The 18,879-nt window shown below is 39.6% G+C and overlaps 2 protein-coding genes across 2 annotated transcripts; both read left to right on the top strand.

Annotated features, from left to right (window-relative positions):
• Positions 1-9,359: 9,359 nt before the first annotated feature.
• dnal1 (dynein, axonemal, light chain 1) lies at positions 9,360-12,595 on the top strand. The gene is made up of 6 exons (XM_062440661.1): positions 9,360-9,417; positions 11,308-11,363; positions 11,458-11,513; positions 11,908-12,034; positions 12,128-12,268; positions 12,405-12,595. Exons 1-6 carry the CDS (start codon positions 9,383-9,385, stop codon positions 12,452-12,454), a joined length of 465 nt encoding a protein of 154 aa, XP_062296645.1. The 5' UTR covers positions 9,360-9,382; the 3' UTR covers positions 12,455-12,595.
• Positions 12,596-15,007: 2,412 nt separating this feature from the next.
• tedc1 (tubulin epsilon and delta complex 1) lies at positions 15,008-18,617 on the top strand. Its single transcript, XM_062440887.1, has 7 exons — positions 15,008-15,087; positions 15,737-15,957; positions 16,047-16,184; positions 16,650-16,718; positions 16,970-17,056; positions 17,250-17,393; positions 18,140-18,617. The coding sequence occupies exons 1-7, from the start codon at positions 15,033-15,035 to the stop codon at positions 18,497-18,499; spliced, it is 1,074 nt and encodes a 357-aa protein (XP_062296871.1). The 5' UTR covers positions 15,008-15,032; the 3' UTR covers positions 18,500-18,617.
• Positions 18,618-18,879: the final 262 nt, after the last annotated feature.

The following is an 18,879-nucleotide window of genomic DNA, read 5'->3' as shown; positions in this document are numbered from 1 at the left end:
TGACAGTAAGTGACAAACTCTCAACATTGTCAGCTGTTTGTTGATGGGTACAGTAGGTAGTGTAACAGTGGGATTTGATAGTTTTTTTGGGGATGGGGCTGGTGTTCTGAAAACAGCTGTATACTGTGTCTACAAAGAACACAGTGAGAGTGAACCAAAACCTCAAGCTGTGGCTCTGAAAGCCAAAACAAAGAGCTGTCATGTTCATTTCAACCATTGTTGAAAATAGAAAAAAATAGACTATAGCAGCTTTAATACACATCTGTTTAATCAAAATATCCTAAACTAACAGACATTCTGTACCCCCAACCAACAGAAGGTGATATTCCAGTTGCACTCTTTACTAATGTAACAGGATACAATACAGATAAAGTAGTAGGAAGGGGTGGTCAATAGGGGTCCACAGCTAATTTTTGTCCCCGGGGCCAGCAGGGTAATCTGGCCATGACACACACATAAGTGAACATGTGACAGGAGGTTATGGTTTTAAGTGGGATGTTAAGTCATCACCTCCTTTTATTCTTTTCATTTTTTAAAACCTTACTCTGAAAAAACAAAGGGGGACATAGGGGGTCATCTGCTCTCCAAACACCCCCCTGTGGGCTGAGATGGGGCTGGAAAAGTGGTGTCACAGTGGTGTCACATGCCTTGTGAAGAGGAACTACAGTTTGTCTCACATGATTGGTGTGTGACAGAAGATGTGAAATCAGTGTGCTGAGTTGAACACTAAATACCTTCATCACCACTGCTGAAAATAATTGATAAGCAGGCATGTGAAGGAGATTGACACTCTTCCTCTGACACTCATCCTCCTTTTGGCCTGTAAGGTCTGAATGACAACATCATTATAAGCCAAATATAACTTTTCTTTTATTAAAGCTAACTTCAATATGTGATTTCTCTTAATTAAACAAAGATTATATATGAACGTGTATGATTAGGTTGTTCATACACCCCAGGAGAGGAGAGCATATAGTTAAGATAGTAAAAAATGAATAGCAAAGTAGTTAAATAAAGTAGATCTGCTCAGCCATGTGCCCTCTGGTCCGGTTGGCCTATGTGCCCCTGTGATCTGCATCAAGTGTTCCTCTTGTTAAGTTAAGAGCCCCTCTCATCATTACAAGTGCCCCTCTGCTCTAGCCCAAGTGTCCCTTTTTGGTTCAAGTGCTCCTCACGTCGGCCCATTACTCTTTGGTCTGCCTGAGTGTCCTTCTGGGTTGTCCATGTTCCCCTCTGGTCAGACCAAATGTCTCTGTGGTCAGTGCATGTACTCCTGTGGTGAGCCTAAGTGGCCCCCAAGATCTTCTGTGCTTTTCCAATGTTCCCTTTTTGTTGTCTGAAGTGCCCCTCTCTTCTTAATATGTGCATTATTTAAACAATCTATGTTGATTAAAACGCTTAGTGTATCCATGTATCTTATATCTGGCAGTGTTTTAAGATGTCTGTGTTAGTTTAGTGATATAATAAGGTATTTAAAATAATTATACATGTGAATGAGCATGATTTGTGACATCACAACTAATTCGTCAATCGTGGTCAAATATGCAAATTTACAAATGTGTGACTTTACCTTTTAAAATGAAAAATGTTTCCGTATTAATAGATTTTTTTGACGAGAGAGAAGGAGTAGGGGTCATCTTAAAGAGTTTAACAAGGCAATTTAACTTTTTGGTGGAAAAACTATATTAGACAAATTATGTATGTATATTCCAAGACATATATTTAGGGGATCTTAAAGAACATGAAATTGTAGCTATGGTTTCTGGTTTGCACAGTTGATCAAATTCTACAATTATTTAGTAAAACGGCTCTAGATAAAATAAAAGTTAAAGATAACATGCAATTTCAAATAAAAATTGAGTAAGTCAAAACAAAAAAGGAGTGGGTATTTTTAGGCTTACGTAATAAAATTTGTAAACCTACATCCCAGTAAGTGCTTTGTGTCATATACTTGATGCCTGTCCTTGAGGTTGCAGGAGTGTGCAACATTTAGGTTAATGAACTGACAGTCATCACCCCAACCGGGCTGCCCAGAGTTAACACAGGGCAGAAAAACCAAGACAAGTATTGGCCACTGTCCCATGGGTGTTGCCCTCAGCCCTGCAGCCACCTTGTAACAGGTAATATCTACACTGTCAAAAATATGTCTTATCAAATACATTAATGCTACAGTTAATGTACGTCTTCATTTTACAGACTGGTAATCTGGCCTAATGGGGAAAAACTACATGATTTTTAATGTCAGCAAGTTCTTCAACTCAACTCACTGGTTGTCAACCCTTAGTTTAATGAAGTAATATAATGAGACTGTAGTTGAGACTGACTGATTGCTTTACATCCCAAAACTGTCTGTTATTTCAGCACAAACAGAAGCTGGAACTTAAGTTTTTTTTTGTTGTTTAGCAGATGGTGGAAGTAATGTACAGCCAATTAAATATCACCTCCACTGTGTTTATCCTCTGCAGTAAATAAAAGGGGGAAAAAACACATTTTCATGCACTGAAGAGAGGAACATGAACATCTATAACACGCAACGATTGGGCTTTGCACGTGTTGAAAACTGATACCAGTCATAACACTCAGAGCTTGAAATTCATTAAGAAAAAGTTTATCCTGAGAAGAGAAAACCTGGAATATAGCCAATGATGACCTCATTGGTCAAGGTTTGTACATTCTGATTTTACTCACATTAATATCTGTGCGATTGCAAGCATGCATCAATAATTATACCTAAGTGTAAAAGTTCATTCTTGATCATGGAAAAAGTTGATGAAATGATCTTGAGTCAAGATACACTTACTAGTTTTTCTCTATATACTTAATAATGATGAGCAAACTGGAAATAACAACTCTAGTATGTCGGTTTAATCTCCAGTGTATATGATCTTTATGGTCGCCACGTCTTGCTCCTCTGCAGGTTTTGAGCTTTTCATCTCATCGTTTCCTGTTGAGAAGAGGCTGGAGTTGACTTTAAGGACCCATTCTGCGATCCTCTGATCTGTGTAGTACTCATCATCACTGTCCTCCATCAACCTCTCTGGATGACCTTTGTCCTCAGAAACCCCAGATTCTGTTTCAATAGCTGAGTCATCGGAGCAGAAATCTCTTTGTTGCCTTGCTTTGCAGAGACTGGCATCATGTTTAACCCTGACTGGCATCATCATGCTGCTGTCATTGGCACCGGCATCACTAGCGTCATTTTTCTTTTGTCGCACTGGAGGGTCCAACGGTGCTTGAGTCAATGATGCGCCTGGCTGAGCATCAAAAGTCTGTTTAATCAGTCTGCTGGTAGTCTCTGAACTCTGGACGGCTGCTTTGTCTCCCCCTGCAAAAGCAACACTGATTTGATTATATTTCTTAGACTCCTGATTTGCCTTTCTGGATGGTGTAACTATCATGTGAAACACAGTGTTCCTCATCATGTTACCAGTTGGTAAACGGGTGCTATATCCTTTTGGTTTGGCCGACTCCTTTCTGTGTATTAGTGGAGCAACTGTGTGTTCCACTTTGCCAGAGGTGCATCTTGATCCCGTGATAGGTGGCAGAGGGATGTCACTGTGAGTTGCAGCAGGCACAGTATGTCTTGTTTTTGACCTGGTCAAGATGTGTCCATGGTAAGCAGATTTTGCGGTTTCATGGAGATTGTAGGATGATCGCGTTGGCCTGTCGATCCGATGGACACTGATCTCCAAGCTTCGACTTTTCCTTTCAGTAACATTCAACCTCCATCCTCCAGACCTTCTGCTCCTGTTTAAATCTGGCTGATCCTGTTTGTTGTGATCAGCTGTGTGGGAACTTCTCATATCTTCGGTAGCTTGTGGCATCTTCCATCAGACAAACTGCTCCATCTTTGACACGCATGGACCAGCTTGGCTCTTGGCTGTCCACTTTCTTTTATACTGCCTGCCTGTGCCTTCAAGACGCCGCCCACTCCACACACACACACACACACACACACATTCAAAACCCTGAGCAGTCACTCGATCTGTAACACTACCCTTTATAGGTTACCTGTAAGGACAGAAACCATTTTCAAGTCTTTCAAACCACTTCTAAATGCTGATATGTTTGGAGAGGTCAATCATTAATGGTTAGATGACTTTGAGTTCCCACCTTTGACGACTGTTTGGACCTACCTGCTGGCATGAACTGATAATGATGGCCATGGGTCCCGTCCTGGGCCAGAATTGCAAAGGGTGCACAATAGCATAGTGTTAAGTAATATACCTACAAGAAGTACCGTTTTTGTATTATTATGTTATATGTTAGTTCTGTTTTGCCATATGCATATTATGCACATCATACATTATGTATATCGTCAGGGGAGAAAACAAAAACCATATGTGAAGTGTAAGTGTAATCCCCACTGTAAAAGATCAAGAGTCAAGTGTGCAGAACACATAAGACATCACAGCATTACACGATTGCATTTAAAACTTTACGAAATACACATACAGGCATATAATTATATTGCATATTATTTACATGTAGGCCTATTTACGTTAAATACATATTTCTACACTTGAAAAAATCTTTAAATCCAACGGTCCTTCTTGGCTGCATGACCCTGGACCCATGCCCACCTTATCATGCGATAACCCATCTATGCCTACTGGACAATCAGTCTACTAAAAGTCCCCTTTCCCCTATTTCTCCTAAATAAATCCAACACTTCAATACACTAGCAGTTTTCTTTATGAGAGTGAGATGAGAAGAACAATATTAGTCTCATGTCACTGCATTAAAAAAAGTACACAGGTGGAGCCAGGAGACATGGGGTAACTGACTCAGGTAGAGTGGGATGTCCACTAATCAGAAGGTCAATGGTTTGATCCCCAGCTCCTTCAGTCCACATGTCGAAGTGTCCTAGGGGGAGATCCTGAACCCCAAATTGCTCCAGATGGCTGGACCATTGATGTGCATCTGTGTGTGTGTGTGTGTGAATGGGTGAGCATAGGACCATTGCAGGGTGGTATAATAAATGCTGTATCACTGGTTGGCACCTTGCATGGCAGTCTCTGCTATCAGTGTATGAATGTGTGTGATTGGGGGAACGTTGACATGAGTTGTAGAACTCTTTGAGTGGTCAATAAGAGTAGAGAAGCACTTGAAGACTATGTCATGAAGAAACAGGGGATGAAAGCAACCCTGTCCCTGTCCAAAGTTCACCTATCAACACAGCTGATGCTTACTGATTAACATTTTGTGTTTGTTTAATCTGTACATGAAGAAAAAGTATACAAAGAGAGTTACATACTGGTACTTATTCTTGACAAACAAGTCTGTTTTTTTTCTGTCCAGCACTTCTGTGACTGTAGCACAGCAAGTTTTGGTTTTGGTCTCCAAACCTGGCAACTTCTGACTCCAGGAAGATGCACAGTTACTGAGCCCAGCTTTTGTTTGTCAATTAATAGTTCCAGCCAGGGTGCAAAATTAACTTCTTTTTTCATGAGCCAAATGGCTTGTGAATGTTCAAATTTTACCAAGAACTCAATAGATTACCATTGTTCTTTTGGCTGGTGAGTAAAGCAAATCTACCAGCCTCTTGCATATTTTACCAGCATTTGGCATTTTATTGAAAGGACATAAGTGTTCCCCCAAAAATGTTGAGCTAATCTTTGAATGTAATATATTGTAAGCTTTCACCTGTGGTAGGCCTGGCCAGCACTAGGCTATCCCACACGTCTCCCACATGAACCGTCCTGTGAAATATTCACCACTAAGGGGTATCCGATCTGCCACAGTGGATATATGGGACGAGATCTTTAGAGCAGGAAATAACTAGTGTGTACTGCGAACCTAAACCTGAGGTTTCAGTTTCAAGTCACGTTCCTGGTTGAAGAGCCCCTCTGCTGCTGCATCTAAATCCACTTCCTGGTCATTTAATTAAAGCTCCATTCAAATGGGGAAAGGGAAGAGGCTGTTATTTAGCAGCTGTGTCAGACACTGCACAGATAATGCTGTGTACACTGGTTATGGTGAATGAAAGAAATGGTCAAATATAAATTTGAAGTGTCCCAATTTTGAAAAAAATTTACCAAATGTAATCAGCCTCAAACTGACAAGTAGGCCCGCTGTGCACCTCTAAATGAATGGCCGCCATTCAATCAAGATAATATCTCTCCCCTTCAGTTTGTTTAGATGTGCACGTCACTAAACATGTTAACGCTCTACACAACAATGCGCCCGGGATCGACATCAGCTATAGAGTTGCAGTGGATGTATTGTGAGCTGTGTGTTTGGGTTGGTGACACTGTACACCGCCTGCATGGGCCGGCCTGTCATGGTGAGCTCACTTCTTCCACTGACGGGTGTGTTACAAATATTCACGGTTTTCTTCCAAAATATATTTGTCAGACATATGTTTAAATCACTATTACAAATATGTAGGCACTATCAAACTGTATATCATAAGTGTCTGTCCATTCACCTTCTTCTTTCCCCATATCATTTATAATGTATAGATAATGTGTAATGTAGTGACTCATTACGTGAGTCACTGTCACTCCAAACTGTTCCTTTTCCTTCTTTGGTCTTTGAAGGTCAGTGACTCCAAACATTTAGCATGATTCATGAAACTGTTGGGGCTCACAGTGGCATTTGGGCAATTCTCATTCAAACATATAGAATTATCATTAATGGAGTAACTTTAACAAGACATAAAACAAAGATGCTCCCTTTCTGAATACAATGACATGATCTAATAGGTCAGATTTTATTGCTTTAATAGAGGCCATCATGCGGATAGATTATGTGCTGGATAAGGTTCATTATAAGAGTATAGGTTCTTGTTGAATATAGTAGTTTAAAAGGTCAGAGTTATTTTTAGCACTATCTTCTGGATGTAGTGAGTCTTCATCACAAGAATATAGTAAGCTACCTTTAGCACTGCTTCTACCTCAGTGTCCCATTGGAGAGATAGCAACAAAAAAGATTATATTGTCAAATGCTTGCTGGCATACGTATTTTACATATATTACATAGATAATTATCCTGTGGAAAATTGAGATAATCCCAGTGAGAACTGGTGTGCATGTGTTATTTTCAGCACTATCATCATGGTGTCCCGGGGTTGGAACCATGGGGTGATATTATTTGTGTGCATTGGTGTCTATCACATCTACTGTTTTTACTGATACTGCTACAGGGCGGCACCAATTTTGATTTAAACTATTAATTACTATGCAGCAACTTTAATGATCCCCTGAGATATGTTTTAGTACATATTATATAATTTCATTGATTATATAGCAGGCTATTAGATTTTTTTGCCATAATTATCTTTTCTATCTAGGAAGTGAATTACTGTATTTTCACTATATAATGAAATGGAATGAGTGTGGAATGTCCACAGTTGATTCAAGGTCAGAGTCAAGGCTTACTGTCAACAGACTGATGCAATACTCAAGTTTTATCACTGGAGGGCAGTATCGCAAAGCTATATAAAGAGGTATCAGCTGCAGCAAAGCACAAGCGCGCGCACGCACACACACACACACACACACACACACACACACACACACACACACACACACACAAACACACACACACACAAACAAATCTTTGTCCATATCTAAAGCAAAATTTGACCAGAATCACATCACATTGTGTTGGTACTGAAAGTCAAAGAAGTAATTGTAACCTTGGCTGTCAAGTTGTCAGTATAGCAGGGGATGATCCAGCTGTGAAACAGAAAGGAGTTGAACTTTAAAACACTTAAACACTAAATAACAGTATTTTATCACAGCTAAGGGAACGGTATAATATGTCCAATTAATATCATCCACATGATGAAGGCAGACAGAAACATAGCAGAGGTACATGTGACTCTTTCACCTGAAGGGGCTGCCTAGTTGCACACTTACTCAAGGAAGGTATTTCCTATAATTGTGCAGCATGCATGACAATAACACCAGCTGGGGTGGGTAGCTCCTTATAGAGAGTGGGTGCACCAGTTGTCATTATTATGGGGGAGGATTTTAAAAATATATTATTATTAACAGCAGATATAGACACATGATTATAGTAGCCTAGTACCATAAGTACGCATATCTTCTTCATCTGCAATTAAATATGTATTTTTTACTGGGTCAAACAAACCCAATCACAGCTACACCGCGCGTGCGCAGCTTGTAGGCTGCCTGTCAGTGCCATAGCAACCGGAGCAGACCATCAACATGGTGAGTGTTTGTGTTGTCGGCTCTTTTTTCGTTGCTCTTTTCAGCTTTATTTCAGCTCATATATACATTTCTTACTGTAACCAGAATTCAGAACATGCATGTGGCTTCGTATCTGGTAGCTTGGCCGACGTTACATGCGACGTTGGCGTAGCTGTGGAGCTAACACGGGCTAACTTTAATTAGCTAGATGTCAGTTAGCGTTAAATAACAGGATAATATCTGCTCTGTTGTAAACGCGTCCGGTCGTTTCTGTTACACCGTTTATCTTAAAACTATATTGTAGAAGGTGAAAGAGAAATATGTCCGACTGTCCGTGAAGTCACCCTGGTTAAGAATACCAGTCTTATCCTTAAAATAAGAAATGTAATACATGTTCACAACATATGTAGCATTGTATAATGTGTGTTTAATCATTCAGCTTCTCTCTGTTAACTGAATGTCCTGTTATGTCTCCAGGCCGCCAAAGCAACGACTGTCAGAGAAGCACTGGCAAAATGGGTGAGTGGCATGTACACATAGCTGGAAAAAAACTAAAGGACATCATTAAGGTCATGATTACTTCAATTATCAAGATAGTTGCTAATTAATTGGCAACTATGTTTTCATATGACTGTAAATAGGATTTTTTTTTTTTTTGGGGGGGGGGGGTTGGACTGAAGACATCACAGTGGTCTATGGTGTTAAACTCATTTTAGTTCAAGGGCCAGAAATAGCCCAATTCATTCTCAAGTGGAAAAAAAACTGGAATTACTTTTGTACAATTTTCATACTGCAAAATTATCCAGTAGGCCAGATTGGACCTCTTGGTGGTCTGGTTCTAGCCCGTGGGCCATATGTTTTACACCCCTGGACTAAACGATTGATCGAGACAATAATCGATAATGAAAATAATCGTTAGTTGCAGCTTTAGTTCAGTGTTACATAATAACTTTATTATCTGTTTATATAAGTATGTAGAAGTTTAGTTCACTGTGTAGTTCATTGCATCTTTTGATCTCTCTCTCTCACTCTCACTCTCTCTCTCTCTCTCTCTCTCTCTCTCTCTCTCTCTCTCTCTCTCTCTCTCTCTCTCTCTCTCTCTCTCTCTCTCTGTGTGTGTGTGTGTGTGTGTGTGTGTGTGCGTGCAGGAGGAGAAGACGGGAGAGAAGGCGAGCGAGGCCACAGCCATAAAACTGTACGGTCAGGTTCCTGCTGTAGAGAAGATGGACGCTTCTCTCTCCACACTCGCCAAATGCGAGTGAGTCCTGTAGAGATTCAGCTGCTTATTTCAACAAGTTACAGTTATACAGGGGTTGATATGTTGAGTGTGTAGTTAGAAAATATTTGAAGGCAACTTTGAACTGATTCAGCATGAAAAAACAAGTGGTGCAGTAGGAAACTACCTACATGTAAAAGGTATGGTAGGAGGCTAGCTGTATTATATTTGTTAATCTCATGCAAAATGTTTGAAACAATCATTTAGAGTTTGTCAGCTTAAAAAAATAACAGAAGTTTGTATAGATCATATTTCCTCACGTGTGCAATTGTTTTTTCCTTTTTGAGGGTCTAGAGAAATTAAACTTTATACTTCTCCTAACTTCCATTCCTGTAACTTGAATACGGCAAATGTTTCTCCTGAAGAAATAATATCATATACACACCCCAATTTTTCCAGTTTTTTATTGACATTCAAGCAGTTCAAGTCCAATGAATAGCTTGAAATGGTACAAAGGTAAGTGGTGAACTGCCAGAGGTAAAAAAAAAAAAAAAAGGTAAGGTGAAAATGATACAAAAATGTAGGTGTTTCCTACAGAGAAATTGCGAAGAAAGTCAAGTTGTCAGTGAGGACAGTTTCCTTCAACAACCACTCAGAAACTGGGGGAAACTCTGAAAGGAAGAGGTCTGGCAGACCCAACGCCACAACAGAGTCAGAAGACAAGTTTCTGAGAGTCAACAGCTTGCGTGATAGGCGGCTCACAGGACAACAGCTTCAAGCACAGCTTCATAGTGGTCGTAGTAAGCAAGTCTCAGTTTCAGTCTCGGTTTGACAGGTCGAGTTGCAGCAAGAAAGCCATTGCTAAGACGTCAGAATACGAAGAAGAGGCTTGTCTGGGCCATGAAACACCACCAATGGACTACTGAAGACTGGAAGAAGGTGTTATGGACTGATGAATCAAAATTTAAAATATTCTGTTCATCACGCAGGAGTTTTGTACGCCGTCGAGTAGAAAGGATGGTTCCTCAGTGTGTGACGTTAACTGTCAAACATGGAGGAGGAAGCATGATGGTTTGGGGCTGTTTTTCTGGATCCAGGGTCGGCTACCACAGCATTCTGCAGCACCATGCAGTACCCTCTGGTATGCACGTAGTTGGTCAGGGGTTCATCCTACAGCAAGATAATGACCCAAAACATAAGTCCAAGCTATGCCACAACTACCTTAGGAAAAAAGACCAAGATGGTAAGCTTGAAAACTTTTTTTTTCAATAAAAAACTGGAAAAATTGGGGTGTTCTAAAACTTTTGACCGGTAGTGTATATTCAGGGGTTGAACTTTCATCCAATCATTTCTGCTTTAATTTGATCAAAAGTCCTGTTTATATGTACTATGGCAGAGAAACAGTAGATACGTTTTCCCCCTTAAATGTATAGAAAAGGTTCATGATGTTTTCTCAGTCTTGGTAAATTCTGCAGAAACAGAACTTACACTTAACAAAAAGTTTTTTTTAGTTTTTTTATAGCCTGCATTCTGTCTACATTTCAGAGTGATGACACTTCATTGTTTTGTTTCCCAGAAATGTTCACACAATCAGCAGCAGCATAATTGCCTAAATTGCGAACAAATCCTCTCATCTATTGAGTGACATCAAGTGAACCAAAATAACTGCATATGCATCAGTTGACTTCTCACTGTCAAATCTAATTAGCAAGCTGTCTCTAATATGCATAATTGCCTACAGTTTAAACATAATAAACACCAGAGCCCAGATGTTTCACATATAAAACTGCACATAATTCTTTTTTTTTTGTTGTTGCCAAGAGCATGTTGAAAAAATATCTAAACGATTAATACAGACATTGTGTGTATGTATATTTTGAACCAGATCTTCCTTCAAATACCTGATATGTGATTGTGCTTTATCCCCCACAGGAAACTGTCTCTGTCTACAAACTGCATTGAGAAAATAACCAACCTTAATGGCCTGAGTGAGTATTTACTGCATGAATACACTTCAGTGAAAACCACACACAGACACACTATTCAGGGTTTCTCATGTGGTTCTGTGTTGTGTCCTTCCAGAAAACCTGAGGATATTGTCACTAGGAAGAAATAATATCAAGGCACTAACTGGGCTGGTGAGTAACATTTACACATGAAACAGCCTTTCATTCTTTCTGTCTTCCTTTATTTTTAAAGGACAGTTTTTAATCACACTTTAGATCACAATCAGGTTTATTGCCAAGCAAGTTTACACATATAAGGAATTTGTTCGATTTCAAAAATATACACAAAATGGAGTAATCTTAAATAATAAGAACACATTTACAATATAAAACATATATATAATATAAAAGATATTCTATAGTGAGAATATAATATATTTAATATAAAATATATTCTATTGTGAGAAAAGCTGCTACATGTTTTAATTTTAAATAAATATTATTGTTTTGTGTGTGTGTGTGTGTGTGTGTGTGTGTGTGTGTGTGTGTGTGTGTGTGTGTGTGTGTGTGTGTGTGTGTGATGCAGGAGGCAGTAGGAGACACATTAGAAGAGTTGTGGATCTCTTATAACCTGATTGAGAAGCTGAAGGGAATCCAGTGCATGAAGAACCTGAAAATCCTTTACATGTCCAACAACCTGGTCAAAGAATGGGGTGAGTCAAGTTGCTTTGGTCAGCCTATATTGTGTTTATTCATAGAACATGAATTGCTGATGAAATCGTCTGTATAACTTCTGTGTTGTGCAGGAGAGTTTTCGAGGCTAGCCGACCTGCCGTGCCTGTCAGACCTTGTGTTTGTTGGAAACCCTCTAGAGGAGAAGTGTTCCTCTGAGGGAACGTGGATGGATGAAGCCTCTAAAAGACTACCTAATCTGAGGAAACTAGATGGTACGTTTCTTCCTCTTTGAAATCAAAATGACATCATCGGTTTTTAAGGCACATATTTCACTTCCAAGGTAGATCATGTTAATTCAGTCCTTACTCTGTAGATATGATTGATGATCTGTTTTTCTGTTGTTTCCAGGAACCCCCGTCATCAAACAGGAAGAGGATGAAGGAGAAGGAGAGAGCTGAGAATCGTGGCTGTCTGTGAAACTGCACCCTCTTTCCCCAAGAGTCCTCTCTTTTTTAAAGGGTTCTATAGATGTTTTTTTTCTTTATATAAAATATTTTTTTACAGCAACACAATCCTGTGTTGTAGATTGACAAGCACAACGTAACAAAATACACATAGTGTGTATGGTTCATAGTTAGACTGATTAAATACTTCAAGCCTGGTGAGTTTGATACCAGAAAGATAAAAGTGACTCATAGCACATTTCCAAATGCTGTTTACAGCAATATGTTTTTCGTTGTTGTCACAATATGAAGAATATTGAAGCTAATACTAATTGACTGTGGAAATTGGTGATATGGTACCATTGAGACACCAAAACCACCACTTAGTATGTGAATTTACAATGTTTCTTATAGAACATCTTTAAGTGTATATGCATCCTTCTTCTAGGCGTAGTGTAGAGCACACACCAGTGACCAGAAACACTTGTATGGACCAGAGTTTGACCAGGTAATACTATTAACTCCACTCCTAGTCTAGTCTAATAGGAGTTGGCTGTTAATACTTAAACACTGTCTTTCCCTCCATAGCGTCACCATGGAGACATGGCGAGCCTGCTAAAGATTAGCTGGGTTGTAAATTGACACTGCATTGAACTAAGCAGTGAGACAACTTGACTTTAAAAAAAAGTGATTCAGAAGTGTTCACAATTAGTTTGAAACCCTGAAGAAATTGTGAATTTATATCTGTAGCTTTTTGCAATTGCGTATTTGTATGAATCATAAATTTCAGTGTCAACCACAAAAAAAAAAATCCAGCAATTAGTTGCATCCTGCCATGGTACCTGGACAACAAACTCTCATTCCTAGTTGTTTTCAGAATTCAGGAAACAGCTGAAATGAAGGTCTTTCACCAAGCTCTGACTTCTCAGGTAGTAAGATAACAGCAGTATGTTTAAAATGTGTTGTCTACCATACTTGTAATGGAACATGAAGGGACCACAACCAACACAACAATCTACTTTGCAAGGCACTAAAAAGCGACTGTGGGATTACTGAACAAAATATATCCACAGCTCTGTTTGGTGCTGTGTTGGTTCAAATTTTCCGTACAATATGGTCATGTAGTATAGTGCTACACTTTATTACATTCAGATCGTACATGAATTAGCATTGTAAAAAGGTGTCCTTTTTATCGTTTAAAGGGAACACACTTATCTACTGTATTTTCTTGTCGGTTTTAGGCTTATTTAGGATCCAAAGTTTCCACAATGTTCTTGTTCTTACATACCTGATACCAATGTTAATGTATGTAGCATGTTTTAATTAATTACCTATTTTAAAAGTGACTTTCAAGTTTTAAATTATTTAAGGAACGTTTGTACATAAAGTTCTGACATGTTTATGTTTTGTTTTTTTTAAATGATTTTGATAATTGAAATAAATAATATTGGAACATGGGTGTCTTATACTAGTTATTTTTATTAATTTGGCAACACATCATTTGTAAATTAGAAACTAATACTAACAGGAGTTAGTTTATTATTTTTTGTATTTTGGTTATTTATTTATTTCATGCGTCACTTTTGGGCCTCCATACAAGTATCATCGCATCTACAACACTTTTTGTACGTTTATTGCGTTTATTTAGAAACACAATATAATTGGTCAACGTAGACGTCAATCATTTTTCTATCTATTCGCTTCCTTGGCAACGGCCCGGTACCCGGAAGTTGTTGTCTTCGCCGCGAAATATCAACAGGTCCGACTTGAGAGCGGTAGAAATGTCGCCTGTTACTGACGACGTGACGTTAGAGTATTAAAGGAATTAAAAGTGAAGTGAGTGCAGTGCTCGCTGGTTGTCATGCAGCGTGGTAAAGCGGCTGTGAGTGTGGAGGTGAAGCAGGTGATAGCGGCTCTCTGTAAACTGCTAGCGGCCACCGGGCTACACGCTGTCCCCGCTCCGGAGACCTTCAGACGGGCTAAGTTCGGTGGTGAAGTCCAGGTGGTACGTTCAACACTTCCACATTTTGACTGCACTAGTTAATATCATGAGGATTTGCTGGTACATAATAGTGAAACAAGTCCGACTGGGATCGTATTGTATTCTTGTCATGTCAGTGTATTAGATGATGTACATGAAAAAGTGCCTCATTGAAGAGTCAGACACTGGGATGAAAGATTTGTCCTATAAAATGATCAAAAAAGTTATTAAAATAGTTGGCAATTCATTTTCTATTGAGTGATGAATCTATGACTTGTATGAACTTATTGTTGCTGCTCTTGTTCAGATCATATTGGATTGAGAAGTAGAATATGTTTCTATCATTCTTTTACAGCTATAGCCAAAAAGAAGAAGTGTGGCAAACTAAAAGCATGCATTTTTGGTCATGTTTTGAGGCTAAATGACTGTCCTACATTCACACTATTATACCTACAGCTGTTAAAATGTGAAGATTTGATGTTTTTGAGTCTGGTAATGACATAAGTAATGTAATTAACGATAATTTAAAAAAAGATATTGTCACACTGTGTCATGTCAGTCATCTCTCTGTTTTTTTTGCAGGAGCATCAGTTGTGGCAGTTGCTCGCTGACATGTTTCACACAACCAGCAGTGTTTCCTCTGCAGCCAGCACACAGCTGAAAGAGGGTCAGCGTCACTCTTTGTCACAATATTAATACAAGATTATGTTTTATTTATCATTTTAATATACAATAATGAAATTCATGTTCAATGTACTGAACTGTGCTCCACTGTTATTTATTATTCCACTGATAATTAATATGTGATAATACTTAATAATTGCCCATCCCTGTCATGATGACTGCTCCATCAAATTTCTAGATTATGCAATGAGCTATCTCTTGTATTATGCATTTAAATTAGTGTAAGTTAGAAATTGGTACTAGGAAAATAGGCTCAGAAGGATGCAAAAGGCTCATTATACAATACACAAGATGAATAGTCTCACATGAACTTTGCTTCATACATCATTTGATGTAATTCATACATACTCAACCTGACCTGGGCTTTCTTTTGTTTCTCCACACAATATGAGTCTGCAATGCACCATGGGACATGTGTGGTTATAAAAAACATATTTTCAGCTTTTACTCTGTGTTGGACCATCATGTCCAAACTTTCATATGTATGCATATTTAGTTCCACTGACTTTTCTTTACTGTGTTTTTAGTAAAACTGAGTGAATCAGCTCATCAGCATTACGTACTGACAGCCCTTTGCTCCCACGTGCAGGGATAACAATAGTTCAAGTGTTTTTTCCTCTGTCTGTGTGCAGCCTCTGAACACAGGAAGCTGGTGGCTGCAGGTCTATGGCAGTCTGGCTACCACGCTGACTGGATGTACGTGAGGGAGGGAGGAGAAGGAGCGGAGGAGGTGGGGTGCTCCAGCAGAGACCTCCTCCTGGCGTTAGGCTGGCTGCTCGCTATGGGGACCCTGGAAAAACTGCTGACTCAGCGAGTCCAGCAGCTGGACAGAACACTACTCACACCTACACCTGTAAGGCTGGTAGCATGTCTACCCTGCTGCACTACTGACAATCCTAATTGAGTCATTTCATATTTTTAATCCTAATCTCTGTGTTTCAGGTTGACCCTCACATTTCCCATGAGGTCCAGTTAGACTCTGCTTCCCTCAGGAGACTTCAGTGGCTCATTGGCTGTCTGAGACACCAGGGGCGGACAATGCTGTCCATGCAGGAAGAGAGAGCTGGGCTGCTTCACGCTGTGAGGAAATCCCCTATTTCTTACTCGCTTAAAGGGAAACTGTATTGTGGGTAATGTAGGCAGAAGGTTTTGATAAGGACTACATGCATGAACTACAGAAGATGATATCTGTGGTTCTGCTGTATTGATTTTGATACCTTTTGTTTCCCAAACTGTCCAACAGTGTTATAGGAGTGCAGTGCTAAAGTGGTTGAATACTCTTTTAATGCAGAAATTACAGCTCTACAACCTGACTAAGTTTTGGAGTGTATTCGAGTGCAGGATGATTGCAAATGACATTTCAGATGAGGTGCACACTAGACTTTTTTTCACTAAATGTGAACCCCACATTGAAATTAGCACATGCATCCTCCTCTACTACAGAGATGTTTCCCACAAAAATGCTCAGTTAGAGTTCTTAATTAATATACTCCTTGACTAAATGTTGATATTCAAGTCTAACCGAGAAATCAATATTTTTCTCAGGTTTTTTCTGCCAGCCTCCCCTCCTCTGCATCCTCCTCCTCTGATCAAAGCTCTGCAGTGCTGAGGGAAGTAAGTAAGTGTGTGTGTGTGTGTGTGTGTGTGTGTGTGTGTGTGTGTGTGTGTGTGTGTGTGTGTGTGTGTGTGTTAAACCATCTGTTTACCATTGAGTGTTAAGCATCCTCTAGTTTGCTTTCAGGCCACACAATCATTTTGGTTTTCACTTTCTTTTTTTACTAGTTTTAATTCTGTATTTTTGTATGAGAGATTTTTTTTAAATATAGAAAAGTGTCAATATTTCATTGTGTGTGTGTGTGTTTTAGGACTGTGCACGTATGAGGGAGCTCTGTGACCTCCTTGAAGCTTACCTGAACTGGAAACAGGTGGAGAAAGTCTTCTGGACCTGGATGGTGAGTTAGGCGCACACACACACACACACACACACACACGCGCGCACACACACACACACGAAACTGTTCAACACACCAGTGATTACAAACACTTCTCATTCATTTTTCTCTCACTCTGTGTTGTCTCTCACAATGTGTCATTAACACATTTAGACTTACATCACAGTGTGTGTTTGTGTGTGTGTGCTTGCAGGATAGTGTAGTGGATTGCCATTTGAAAGAACCTGTTGTTGGGAGGCCTACACACAGAGCCAATAGGAAAGCCGCAGTTTGTCACCACGGAAACCGGGGTTTAGAGAGACTGGAGGACATGCTGTTGAAACTGCCCACATTACAGGTTAGTAACACACACAGAAACACTCAGGGTGTTCTTCCCACACAGATGATTACATAATTGATTCACATGAGGACAAATGTAGTTAAAACCCCCCTCCCTGTTAATTACACCCTCCCTATGTTTTAGGAAGTGCATATTTTTTTGCTTTCTTAACAAGAATGAGATAAGGAGATCATGACAACTCTGAGAACATGGGGGGAAACAGCTAACTTGGTTCCGCCTAAAGTTCTAACATGCTTGTACCTCGTATCATTCTAACACCTCGCAACCTCACAAACTAACACTCTGTATCTTGTTTCTTTCATCTGCACACAAACAGAGGTGTCAAAAACAACATGCTGTGGTTTTGGCAACATAATAAGCTTGCACTTGATGAGCCGTCTAATACTCTTGCAGCATCTCTGGTTATCGCATAGGCCTAGCTATTTCTTTTAATAGAAACAATTCATTAACAAGATTAGACCAAGTAGTAGTTTACTTAATATATCTATAGTATAATGTCTATAAGTGTATAAAGATAGAAGGTGTAGTATAATGTACAGATTGTACACTCTGTTCTATTTATGTGTGTTTGTCATTTTTAGTTGTATGAAAGTCTAAATAAAATTTGATTGAGTTGATATTAGTTGGCACATGTGTGAAACAAGTCACCAACACAGTAAAGGCTAAAACTAACAGTTATTGAGGAAGTGCTAGTAGGATTCATGCTTGTAGTGTGCCTTAATCTCTTTAATCTAATGTCCCAGAAAGGACAGAGGAGAGGCAGAAGGGATGCTGAAGACAGAGGAGAGAGAGGAGTGAGTTTGCAAGGTGGATCGGACACCTCCTCCCTCCCTCCTCTCCTCTCTTCTCTCCCCTCCCCGACCTCCCTGCCCCTCCTCTCCCAGGCCTACCGAGCCAGGCTCCACACCGAGAGGCCGGTCAGACACCGCAGCCGCGGCGGGGACGAGGATCCGGACGAGCTGTCGGCTTCTCAGGCTGCACAGATGCTTCTTCGCACAGAGGCCAGGCTGCTGGAGAGGAGGGACAGGCAGAGACTGGCTAATAAGACACAGCTGCAGGAGATGACCGGCAGGCTGGATGAACTGGTGTTGATACCACCGTAGAATAGACTTTCCTTTTATTCTTCATAGTAACTTATACAATATGAATGAGTTGATCGTGTCAATGTGAAAAGGACTTGTTTTTCTTACAGTTGTTCACAACATAAGAATGTGATCTGATATGCTGCTGGTTCATTAAAATATGAACTGTATCTTTGATTTTCTTTGGTCCTCAGGCAGCATGGGATATGTCTGATATGTTTGTTCAACACACATACACACACACACAAAACATTTCTTAATTATTCATTTAAACATCTTTTGAAAATCCACAACTTTATTACAGTTTTGAGCAGAATAGCAGGATATAAAAGCAGGAAATTACAACAGTTAAATACATCAGAACAATAAATGGACTTTTTATTTCAGAGACTAGACTTAAG

This window comes from Scomber scombrus, chromosome 19, assembly GCF_963691925.1.
Source record: "Scomber scombrus chromosome 19, fScoSco1.1, whole genome shotgun sequence".
Lineage (NCBI taxonomy): Eukaryota > Metazoa > Chordata > Actinopteri > Scombriformes > Scombridae > Scomber > Scomber scombrus.
This window is presented reverse-complemented; position numbering and strand designations above follow the sequence as displayed.

Excerpts from the sequence above, each read along its gene's own strand:
- dnal1 (XM_062440661.1), top strand. The coding sequence starts at position 9,383 with ATGGACGCTTCTCTCTCCACACTCGCCAAATGCGA. Across the intron at positions 9,418-11,307 it reads TCCACACTCGCCAAATGCGA|GAAACTGTCTCTGTCTACAA; the intron begins GTGAGTCCTGTA and ends TATCCCCCACAG. Across the intron at positions 11,514-11,907 it reads TCAAGGCACTAACTGGGCTG|GAGGCAGTAGGAGACACATT; the intron begins GTGAGTAACATT and ends TGTGTGATGCAG.
- tedc1 (XM_062440887.1), top strand. The coding sequence starts at position 15,033 with ATGTTTCACACAACCAGCAGTGTTTCCTCTGCAGCCAGCACACAGCTG. Across the intron at positions 15,088-15,736 it reads CAGCACACAGCTGAAAGAGG|CCTCTGAACACAGGAAGCTG; the intron begins GTCAGCGTCACT and ends GTCTGTGTGCAG. Across the intron at positions 16,185-16,649 it reads GAGCTGGGCTGCTTCACGCT|GTTTTTTCTGCCAGCCTCCC; the intron begins GTGAGGAAATCC and ends TATTTTTCTCAG.